The following is a 12,703-nucleotide window of genomic DNA, read 5'->3' on the forward strand; positions in this document are numbered from 1 at the left end:
AATGAAATAAACCCGTTTGACCCCAATATCCCGCCATCTGTGCACTCTTGCGCAATGTGACGCATGGGTGAGACAATGTCAATATGTAAGCTCTACTGTGATTACATACACTGGTATAAATAAATTTTGTATGTATTGATTAGTTAGAAAAAGTCTTTAAAAGTCTTTAGTCTATTAAAAAAATGGATACATTTTTAAGATAGCTTGTTCTATCTAAACAGTAATGCCTCTTTTATGAGTTAAGCGTAATTTAAGAAAATGCGTTAGATTTATATTATATGATATTCGTATAGGGAATAAATACCATTCGTAATAAATACGAGTAGTTTTCTAATAACGCCTGACTAACCCGCTTTTAATAAAGCCTCAGTAAGATAAAGTATGTAGTAGTAGTATTAGAATACAGAAAGTGTGTGTAGTAGTAGTACATATATAGAAACGCGTAGTGTTTAGTAGTAGTATATAGAAACGCATACAGTGGTCGGGAAAATCACACGGAGGGTGGATATCCTATACGGTTTGCGAAGTGACGAACCGAAACGGATTAAAGCCGATCAACCAAGTATGGGCGGAACTCCGCCGAATGCTTGTATTTTTCGTACAAATTTTAATAGTTGTGTCTCATGAACTCATGTTTTAGAAGTATCCGTTTACGAGCGATTTGATCCCTTGGCATTGCGTAGACATGTGGGGTCTCTCTGTATCTTCTACCGCATTTGCCACGGACAGTATTCAGATTTGTTCAGATTACTACCTGCAGCTGAATTTTATCAGAGGCCAGAATACGGAATTCCACTCGTATCACCTGGACGTCCGTCGTTACACAACTGAGCGTTTTAGGCAGGTTTAGGTGACCATCATTATGTGAAACCAGCATCCCATTGAATGTTAAACCAAGTCGACTTAGAGTCATTAAAAAAAAAAGCATACCAATTCTTAAAAGGCCTCTGGCAATGTTAGTGTGGCTGTCCGTTTGCCACCTGCTGTATAAAAAAACTCCTTTCCCGTTTCTTGTATGTAAAATACATAGATATTGATTATCTTTGTAATTATAGATAATTAAAATATAATTGTACTATTGCGGTCACGTTACGTTGTGATACAAAATACTGATTTCCTTGTTGTGGCTTTTAATCAATATTATTCTACAAACTCAAAATAACTATATTAATATAGGTGACCAAGTACACTTATAAACGTCCACAGAATAGATGTTAAATATAATAATAATATGTAAGGAATACATTAAGTTTGTGTAATAAACATTTCATCAGTAATATTAACTAAATTAAACTTATAAACATAAACTAATAATAATAAAATAATATACATTGAAATAAATAACGAAACTTAACATAAACTAAAATATATCATTAAAAGGAGTCCCTTTAGGCAAGGTTCCGAAGATACTGGCAGCGTTCCCCCTTTGAATTGCTAGACTAATTCTTTGTCCGAGGTAGCTGCCAGATCTTCGGTCTCCTGTGATGTCGACTAACCTTTTTGAAATTTCTTTAAAAAGCCTTAAAGCGCTAGGACCCCACGGACCAAGGGTCTCGACACCGAATGGGACAAAATCATATTCAGAGCCCAGACCCCTGTATTTGCATGCTTTATTTTTTTCTGCCGCTTCACAAGCCGCACCAGCTCTGTAGTTGGTTCCATGTAGATGGGAAGGGGCCAGCGTGTCTGAACAGGTTGCATCCCATACCAGTACCCGACCCATCTTCCATGGAATCAAACTCATACCGTCCGGTCTCTTGCCATCGTCTCTTGCAATACCACTTGGCTCAAGAAGACTTGGCACGTTGACGGTGGCAAGGGAACGGCGTATGATATCGTTAAGTGCGGCATGTCTCGAGAAGCGGCCTGCACTTTTTTGGCATGACAGGCCGTGATGTCCTAACTTGTCGACATCACTGCCACAGGGACATATATGAGGAGCGCAGACCGGAACCCCAAGCCGTAGACAGGTTGCGATTCGAAGCGTGTCAGGCTCAAGAAAAGTTCCTGTATTTGACGATGGGTAAGCGTGAAGCCAGTAGCCGGCCTCATGCGTACCCACGGCCAAAAGCCTAGCACGCGCCGAACCTGTACTACGACTCAAAAGATCGTCAAAAGTCAACTTGCAGTGTATGTCATCCCAGCTCCTCTGTGAATTTAGAGATAATGGAAAATTTTGACCTGGGCATGCAATCAAGAAAGCGTTTCTAGCTTCTTCCAAGCCAGCAATCTCAAAGTTTGAAGGGGATGCCCTTAAAATTTTACTTATGAGATTTGCTGAACTATGGACAGAAGATAGAAAGGCTGGTAAAGCGACACTGGAAATTTTGCGAATCCCTAAACCACCATAACGGATGGGTAGGGAAGCTTGGGTCCAAGATTGCTCGTTCAGCTGCATATTAAGAAGTGATTCTAAGCTAATTTTGATTAAGTCGTCTAATGGTGTTAAAATATCTGGGTGATTCCAAAAGGAGCAGCAACGGAGCACATACGTAAATTTTGGGAGGAAAAGACAGAATTTTAAGATGCAAAGTGCATAATGTGGACTAATTTCAAGGAGACGGTCAGCAGAATTTTGAAATTTAGTAATTGAAGTATGAATATAATCAGAAATAGATTCATTGAAAATTGGAGAACCTAAAAGGTAAAGGGAATTCCTGTTAACTATTTTAATATTTGGAGCCAAAATTTGAAATTTTTTTTTTACATCATTTAAATTTAAGTCGCAGTTATTTATGAAAAGTTCGCATTTGTTAAAATTAAGCTCCAAACCAATGGCTTCAAATTTATTTTTGATTAAAAGAAGGTCCGAAAACACAGTATCCACATCACCTCCTAGGGTTCCGTCGTCCAAATACCAAACATTGAAATTAGAATTTAAATTATTGATTATGGGATTTATAGCCAAACTAAAAATTGCAGGCCCAAGGGGATCACCCTGTTGACAACCTACTTCCGAGGAAAGTTCATTAGAACGATATAACAATTTAGTTGGATCAGCGTAACTGAGAAGAAGATAATTGTATATTTCCGGTATATGTTGTTTTATTTCAGTCAGCAGGGTATCCCTATTTACCGAATTAAATGCATTTTTCACATCAATTTTGAGCAACACGTCTGGCTGTTCGTGACTTAGGAAAGAGCGTAGGGCATGGACGGCTGCCTCACACCCTCCTTTCACACCGAAGCCTAACTGTACAGGTTCAAATTCTGAATTTAATTTTGGTAAAATATGTCGAACAGCAATTTTGGAAGCCAGACGTCTTAGTGTTGAACCAACAGCAATTGGTCTCACCCCTCCGTCCTTTTTAGTGAGGGCAATGAGGTTCGCGCCGAAAAGAATGGGAACAATTTCTGTATTGACATCCCCGGAATACATAAAATTTATTAATTTTGTGATCGAGTTAATAAGTTGCTCGCCTGCATCACCCACAGAATGCGATGTTAAATCTTTCAAATGTTGGGGTGAGATTCCATCCAATCCTGCTGCCGAACCTGGTTTAAAAGATAAAATTGCATCAGTTACATCTTTGTTTCGAATTTGAAGGCATGCTTGCCCTGCTGTTGGTGGGTCGAGAAAATATGGGTTTACTGGAGCTGGGGGATGTTTTGTCCGTAATGCGTCAAGGGTGTCAGGCGTATCTGGCGATAGCACGTCATTGGAGAACAAAAGACGAGCGGCACCTTTAAGATCTCCGTCACAAATTTTGTTCTCGATGAGTTTTTTGCGATTAAAAGGGGCATCATGTTTAATTAGAGGTGCGGGAGAAGGTGAGGAACTTACAGCACAGTTATTCTTTATCTTTTGTGTCAGGGATAAATTCGGTTCATCAGTTTTTATTATGTGTAGTGTACTGTATGAAAATAAAAATAAGTTCTGCCAGTCTTGAGTACAATTGCTTATATAACATTTCTGGATTAATTTTGACAAATGTGTAGCAACAGTTATTCGTGCTCCGCGAGGGATTCTTTTAACAATGGGTATACTATTTTTCAAATGGCTAAGTAATGTATGAAAAGGAGTTGGAGCGTTGGCTGCAAAAGTAGGCGCACTCGGAATAATGGGATGGATTTCTAAAAGTGAACTGGTTTGGCTAATACAGTTCCTGTGTGTTTTAGAAATGTGTATTTTGAGGCCTTTCAAAGATTTGAAAGACTTGTTGCAAAATGTACATGTATGGGACGCGATCGACGTGCCATCACAAGATAGGGTCACGGCCTGCATTCACAACAGTTAATAAACTAACATAAAAAAAACAATAACTTAAAACAAATTTAAAAACACAAAAAAGAAACTTAAAAAGGACACATAACAAAAAATAGGACAAGATCAAAAATAAAAATGAAAGCTGCTGGTTTTGGTAACTCGTCGTTTCGTCACAGGATGAAAATAAAATAAACACACAGGCATCAGCAGGAGCACAACACAAGCAAAAGCAGGAGCACAACACAAGAAGAAGCAGGAGCACAAGCAAAAGCATAAAGAGCACAAGCAAGAGCACTGAGAAAAAAGGGTTCAGGTTTAGGCATAAGCAAATTTTGTCTGACCACTATTAAATTGTCCGTTTCTTAGACTTTACGTAATTTTATTTTATTTTGTTTTTGTTTATTTCCATTTTTTACGCATTCAATATCATCATTTTGCATCATATTCCATTTAATTTAATCAATTTTTATTTCTAAATTCTCATAAAAATCAAAATGTTAAATTGTTTCTAAATTTACCACCAGTTCGCAAGTCAAGGGCATAGAACTGGCAAGAAACTCTCCGCCACTCTTTTTAATCGTCAAGTTTTGAGTCATACAAATTGTTTGTAAGGCAGAGCAGCCATAAATATTTGAACTGGAGCAAATCAATCCCAAGGATTAGTATTCTATATACACTCCTTTCGTTCAGTTACTTTATGATTGTATATTCAGCGTTATTTGTATTTTATTTTTTTCTATTATTAAATTTCCTTTAAATCTTTTCTCTTTGATTCCTTATCATTTAAGTTTAATTGTTGTTAGTATGTTTAAGCAACGATAGTGTAATGTCATATCACTTAACACTTTATCTTTATTTGAGTGTTCTAATAAAGCCTGATTAAGTGGTGGTTAACGCTAGGTTAAAACACTGTTTATGTGCGGTTTGGAGTTGGCCGACATAGGCCTTAGATCACTCGTATTTATAGATTTAAGTGACCTAATCTTCGTAACAAATGGGCGTACACTTTTGACATTTGCGAGATTCAATACGACGTTTATTATTATCGCAAACCTTTGAAGATGTTTGAGTACAATGAGTAAGAAAGTTAGATATGTGTCAAAGTCAAAAACATTGTAATTAAAAAAATGGTTTTTAATATTAAGTTTGTTATGGAAGAGCTGGGAACCCTGATAGGTATTTTTTACTTAAAAGGTTTCCCAAATCTTACACACTATAAAAAACATGTTGGATTTTGATATACGGGAGTCGTTGCCCGTGCTGACTCGACTTATAATATTTTATTCATAGATATAACCTTAAAGTTGTTAGTTATTTTGACCCAATAATATGTAGAGAGAAATAAAAATAAAATAAAAATGAATAAATTTAAAAAGCTTTTATTTCATGTAGTTTATAGAAATTCTATTCTTATGCCCATGTGTAAATTATAATCCCAGGATTTTTTACAAATAAAGTCGATATCTTCGAAGATCATGTAATTTATAACTTCAATTGGGCCCCCTCCAGTCAGTTTTGTTTATATGTTTATACCATATTATAATAATCTAATTAGCAATTTATTATTTTTCCAGCTCCTCGGACTCGCAGTAGTCGGAATCGGTGTTGCGGTGCTGCTGAACTGGACTGTCTTAAAGAGCGAGCTCGAAGGTCACATCACGGTCGCACCATGGGTGTTCATCGTGATCGGAGCGATCATGTTCGTGATTGCCTTCTTCGGCTGTTGTGGAGCGATAAGGGAGAGTCACTGTATGGTTGTAACGGTCAGTAATCTTCATATCTGTATTGACTATCTATTAGCTGTTAGGTGTTTTTTTATAATAAGAGCTTTTTATAGAGCTATACACGGATATTTGTATTTCCCTGAACGGCTAAAGAAACAAACGTGTCCATACTAAGAGATATTTAGACATGTAACACGCAGAGGTCTAGAAAGCTTAGAAAAACTGAGCGGCAGAGTGGAGGGCACCAGATCTCGAGGCCGATCCCCAACTGGCTGGACCGATCCAGTAAAGACCGGTCTTACCATCACCCAGGCGTGGCTTGCCAATGACAGGGGAGAGTGGAGGAAGTTGTGCGGAACTTCAGAAATGAAGAGCACGGCTGAAAAAGACACAATGTGTGACTCTGGAATATTGAATTAATAGAGATTTTATTAACAAGGGACAAAACGCTATAATTCTCGTTTTAACGATTTGTTTCACCGGGCTCAAGTTGGACCCTACTTAAAAGTCAAGGAATTCTCAAACACCACATAACAATAGTACAGAATCTGATTGTTAATCAAACAAAGCACATACAACGCCTCGAAAGCGACTTTCCTTCTACTTTTCTGTTTATAAATTCCATTAGCAGTACTAAATCGTGCAATTCAATTGTCCTATGTTTGCATAAAACGTTACATTTATCACCTACTAATTTTCACGTCTAGGCTGCTTTTTGGCTATCACTTCGAATTTCATTTTTCAATACTTAATGTTTTCCTGATATTGTTGTTTAGAAATAAATATTTAAAAAAGGTTTAAAGTGGGAAACAAACAGACCATTATTTTGTTAAGTTCACCCCCCTTTTTTATATCTGAGGTGGAAATGTATTTGCGCATCCCCTGCCCCCAGAAGTTGCAGGGTCTAGTGGACTAGACCCACTTCAGAATCTCTGCTATTCAGAGACTATGTGCAATACCCACTAAAGCTGCCTCGAGTAGTTCCTACAAGGCGCGTAAGAGAGATATACCACATAGGAAGTAGGAGAAGGGTATATCTTCTATTTACTCCGCGTCTTCTACCCTAGGGTTCGTCCTTAAGTTTACATCCTAAACCCTAAGCATACAAACAAAAACCAAAATCTACAAACAAAACTTTATGACACTTAATGCCCTTTAAAAGTGCATTAAATCTATTGTGCTTTTTCGCAAGATTATTTTTTTCTTAAGATAATAGGAACCATGACAACAAATATACCATATTAAGTGTTCTAGTGAGGTCATAATTACGTTTTTTATTATTTGTAAGAATACATTATTTCACATATAGGTGATAGATGTTAAAGTGTTGTGTATACTATTAGAAAAATATGTGGAAATGAAATAACTTGTTCCCATCTTCTCGAACTGATACCATTTAATGTTCCTGCCAGATCTCTGCGCTTGCACAGAACTTTTAACCTTCCGACTCCCAGAACCAACATTGGGTTCCGTGAGCCTCTTCACAGGATGTGTTCCACCTTGGATTCTGTCACTAACATCGACCCTTTTTCGCACTCCTCTACTGCTTCATTTAAGAATAAGTTAAAACTCTTAATGTCTTAAGCCTTGTATCTTCCTTTTTTTTTTTATAGCTGCTAGTTTAGTGGTAAATTTTGTGCTGTCATGTTTTGTCTTGTTTTACTTGTATTGTATTTTTTATCAGTGAAACTTTTTTTGTGGATATGTCCAATGTGTCTATTTATTTTGTTTTACATTTATTTTTATTTTTTACTGTATATAGTAATGTATCTGTTTAGTTTCCTTAATAAATAAATATACGTGAAAATTTATTCAAATAATTTTAATTACAGTACGCCGTCTTCCTCTTGGTCATCATCATCGTTCAAGTAGCTCTGGGAGTACTCTTGTTCGCCTACCAGCAGAACTTGAAGGCTGCCCTTGTCAAGTCAGTGGACAAACTGTTCGATAACGCCAAGAATGATGAGGCCTCAAAGACTCTCTTCAGCAACCTCGAGCAACAGGTAAGTCTCACCTATAATCCATATTTTTTAAACTAATGAACATTACATAATTTGATTTTACTCCTAAGTAATATACAGTTCAAAAATCAATAGACCAAGCAATTTAAAAGTACATTGTAACATTAATTCATGTCTTACAAACTTCATTTGTTTCTAATCTGTAATCAGGGTTTTGTGTTGTTATGTCGGCCAATGATGGCCCATACTTCGTATGCGATGACCTTTTCATGCCCAGAATATAGATAAAACATGGAGATTTCGATAGTGGAATCTTGAGTAGGATCCAACCCATCATGTATTAAATGACTAGGGTTCGGCATAGAGGCTTGTGTCTGCTCTATTCTTTATATTAAAAAGGAAGTAATTACTTTGTCTATTATACAGAACTTTATATACAATTTCAGTTGGAATGTTGCGGCAAATACAGTCCGGCTGATTACTATTTGAACGTCCCCAAAAGTTGTTGTACCAAGCTGGGTGTGACTGGAAAACTTCTGGGTGATACCTGTACGATCGCTGATGCCAACTCCACAGGCTGCTCAACTAAATTGGGAGAGCAATATGAGAAGTGGAGTAAGGTCATCGCTGGCGTTGCTATTGGTCTGGCCTGTATTGAGGTATGATTAATATATCAAATTAATAATTTTTATATATCAGTGTTTATGAACAATATATGGAATCCCTTACGAATTGATATCAGACGAGCTGTCTTTAAATTTATTTAAAAATATTCTTTTTGATCATTTTTTTTAAGCCTCGTGATTAGCTACTACTTATATATATTAATTATTGTGACTCAGTTAACCTTTTGATTGGCATTAAAAATTTTAATTTATTCTTATTTTTCTTTATTTTATTTTAGTTATAGTAACACTTCTTGTACTTTACCCTTTGTAGGTGTTTATTTTTTATTGTTCCACATTAGTTTAAATAATAATTGAATAATAATAATTTGGTTGCCTGGAATAAATCGCTTGTTAGCGATAAGACCGCTCGATATCAATCAAATTTGGACACTGTGTGCAGTATGATCTAACTTAAAAGATAGGATAGCTTCCATCTCAATTGATACCCGCAATATTATTTTTTTGCAAATTAAGTTTATTATTTATACAATTCTAACAGATGGCGCCGTGTTAAAAGTACCAACGTTTCACATAAGCTATCTACCTTTCACATAAGTTCTCCTACCGTTTCCCTTGAATAGTTTACTACTATGTAATATGTATAACAAAAACCTTAGCCACAGCAACGCTTGGCCTATCTGCTAGTATTTATATAAAATTGTACTTTTTATACAATATCCTATTTTAATACTCATATTTACAATTTGATTAGTACATAATGTCTGTGAAGTTTATGCTAAATTATCTTTGGCCATTTGCAAAAGAAACAAACACTTGTTTATGATGAGGTTTTATATTTCTCTATACTTTTCAGGTGGTCGGAGCTCTTTTCTCGTTGTGCCTCGCGAACTCAATCAGAAACATGGACAGAAGGTCTCACTACTAATATTTTGTACATTAGAACTGGTACCTACACATTATTTGGTTTTTAATTTTTTGTTCTAACCGGTCGCATGCATGATAAAATCCAAAGCTTTGTGGAATTGATGTGTGCTTCATTGCAAATGGATTTTATTTAACACGCATTTTTATGCAATATTGAGGGGAGGTTTGTATGTTTATACATACAGCACTGGGAAATTTCTTAAGGGGATGGTACTCTTATATAGGGGCCGACCAAGTGTTACGTAAGGACTATGGGGGGGGGGGGGGGTCTTTGATTTTCTTTGGTGATTACGTCAACAGTAATTATTTATTTTTTTATACACCACACACTTGAAAATGAAATGCATTTTCGAGGATTCCAACAAAAAATTAATATGTTTATGTTCTATTATTTTTGAGAGCTTTGCTAATACGTTTGCTGACAAGAGGAGGGGGGGGGGGGGGGGGGGGATAAATTGCAGTCAATCTGCTTACGTAGTACTTGAACGACCCCATAGGCGTTGTTCTCTCTCGATTTATGAGCTAGAACCCAATGTGACGCAGTGAACAACTTTTTCTAAACTAACTTTTAAAAACTTTATACAGTAAAGTACACTTTTGTTTATTTTCATCATAGCGGAAACAAAATTTGACCGAAAGACTAAAGATTACTTTAAAAGACTTGAATTAGACTGATTATGTTTTTATAAAACATTTTAGGACCAATTCTTCATAACTGGTTGACAGTTAAATCATTGTAATCTAGAGCACTAACTAACTTTAGTTATATTTAAAACTATAGATTTTTGTATGGACATTTGCTCCGTGGGTGTATTTGGAACTAAACAAGCAATATACATCGCATTAATAGTCGTTAAGTTTAAAAATCGTACAAGCTGTCAAGAACTGACATTGACATTATCGTATTGACTCGTACAGTTTGTGCTGCACTGGTGTATGTATTCGCAATATAACATATTCTTGATGTAACCTTTTCTAGAACTAAAATAATTGTGTTATTTTAGTTCTTCAATTGTTATGTTGCTACTAGCTTTACTAACATGCGCAAATTTTAGATTTAGTTTGCAACGTCCATTTTTGCTTCCACATCTTATGCTATAAAAAATCTGCAATAAATAATAATTGCCTAAATGTGAAAAACACATTGAGCTGGCAATACCAAATACAATGTCAATTGTCAAAATATTTCATTGAATTTTTTATGCCGTATTATAAATTATATATTAAATCAATTCATAATTATTGATCACCTTGATCTACCTTCAATGACCAGGAACATGTTTATGATTCCTATTATTTTATTATGACTTAGTTTTATTAATGGACGTTGCACAATTGCTTTTGTAATCAATGTTTATGGTTGATGGTTTGTTAAGTGTTGCCAAATTCAGCAGCCCTTTTTGCTCACTTCGAGAGCGGTATACATATAAAAACATCTCGAATATGTTTACCGATAAGGTTAAAATACAGTCTTTTCTATAGATTTCAATTTGAAATTTGATTAATTAAAAAAAAACAAAACTTAAATAACATAAATAATTTTAAAAAGAGCAAAAAGGACTGCTAATGTAACATTGTGAGCTTTTCTATGTCTTTACATGATTTGTACTATCTTTATGGGTTTCTGTAATTTAAAAAAAAAATGTTTTTAGGAAAATAAGGAAATCAGGTTGGAAGGGTCGAATAAGTAGCGTTTGTTTTTTTATTTTCATGAAAATTCTATGTTTGATTTAAAATGGTTTAACCTTGTGTCTACGCCCCTTCCAGCCTTTTGAGATAATAATTTTTAGTACAAATTAGATTTGTGCCAAATTGTAATCAAAGGATTTGTGAGATGATAATTTTAAATAAATGTAATCATTAATATTTGTTTTAATTACATACAATATTGGATTACTGGTGAGTATTGTAAAAAGTAAATTGCATGAATTTTGGTTAATTGTTATACGTTTCGTGATTAATTTTCGCAACGGTACCAGTGACAATGGTTTTATTGTTTTATAAAATTCGGTATTTTTAATATCTCCTATTTTGCAGGTACGCGTAAGCTGGCAACACCACAGATCAAATAACGATATTTTAACGTACAATTTTATAACGAATCGAAACCCACCTCTCATTTTCGAAATTGTTACCAAGTTTTGAGTGTTCAAGTTTGAGGCCGATTATATTTTAACGAGTTATTTGTATTAAACCCTTTTTACGCGAGTAAAATACACTTTTCAAATGTTTAAACGCGTTAAATCGTACAAATAAAGAATGTTAATTTACCGCGTTTTAATCAGGTTAAAGTTCTATTTATAAGCAAAAATGAGTGTATGACTAGCTTTATTCGCTCAATACCTATGGTAAAAAATTATCAATTTCTTTCTGACGTTTTAAAGATATTTTAGTATATTTAAAAATACAATTTGTATGTTAGTATAGTATATTTTTATATTGACTACCTGACATATTTAAATTTATCATTCAAATTAAGCCCATGATTATTTTAGTTGACCGCTTAACGCGTTATATTTAATTAAGTAATGTTAAGTTAGTTTGTATCTCATGTTACATAAGGTCTCATATTATCTGAAGTCTAAAAAATATATATCATGAAAAAAAGTACTAAAACAAATTCTATTACACTTAAACTAGCATAAACCATCATGACACTGTGTCATCAAATCAAGTGTCAAAGTAGTTGTCAGTTGTCATGTTTTATTAACTTACAGTTTTTAAATGACTAAAATCAAACAGCAAAATAAAAACCTATGGTAACTATCTGACTATACAAATTTTGTTTGCAAAATAAGATCTACAGTCACAAGATTTAAAAAAAATTGAGCGTAAGTTGTAAAAGTGTGTTTATAATCTTAATTCCTAGATCTGTATCAGAGTCTCCAAATTAAAATACCATGAGGCCTTTAATGATTAAGTATTTTCTAATATATAACATATAAGTAAGTAAATTCTTCTACGTCCAATTTATATTTGTATGTAAAGTGTTTATTAAAGTTTGTATGCATTTCTGTTTCACGGATTGTAAATATAAAGGGAGCAAATCTATCGTTTGAATCTCTTGTGCATTTCTAAAGTAACAGCTTTTGTGAATTTATTGTATTTAATAAAACGATAAAGAAACCGTGTATTTTATTTACTACGAATACCGATAGAATAAGTTTATAAAAAAACAACATTTAACAAATTCAGGAATCCATACAATAATTTTTTTACGATGGTAATACTGATCTCATAACATAACAGCGGGCTACA

The 12,703-nt window shown here is 34.6% G+C and overlaps 1 protein-coding gene across 2 annotated transcripts in view; it reads left to right on the plus strand.

The window, feature by feature from the left end:
- Positions 1-12,571, plus strand: part of LOC125049301 (CD63 antigen-like) — a 33,281-nt gene extending 20,710 nt beyond the window's left edge. The window contains exons 2-6 of one of the 2 annotated variants that reach the window (XM_047648446.1): positions 5,782-5,970; positions 7,764-7,934; positions 8,339-8,551; positions 9,375-9,466; positions 11,483-12,571. In XM_047648446.1, coding sequence (XP_047504402.1) covers positions 5,782-5,970; positions 7,764-7,934; positions 8,339-8,551; positions 9,375-9,446 — 645 coding nt within the window. In that variant the 3' untranslated portion in view covers positions 9,447-9,466; positions 11,483-12,571. The remainder of the gene's footprint in view (positions 1-5,781; positions 5,971-7,763; positions 7,935-8,338; positions 8,552-9,374; positions 9,467-11,482) is intronic. The other variant, XM_047648447.1, reaches the window with a different exon arrangement.
- The last annotated feature ends 132 nt before the right edge of the window (positions 12,572-12,703 follow it).

The sequence above is a fragment of the Pieris napi genome, chromosome 5 (assembly GCF_905475465.1).
Source record: "Pieris napi chromosome 5, ilPieNapi1.2, whole genome shotgun sequence".
NCBI lineage: Eukaryota > Metazoa > Arthropoda > Insecta > Lepidoptera > Pieridae > Pieris > Pieris napi.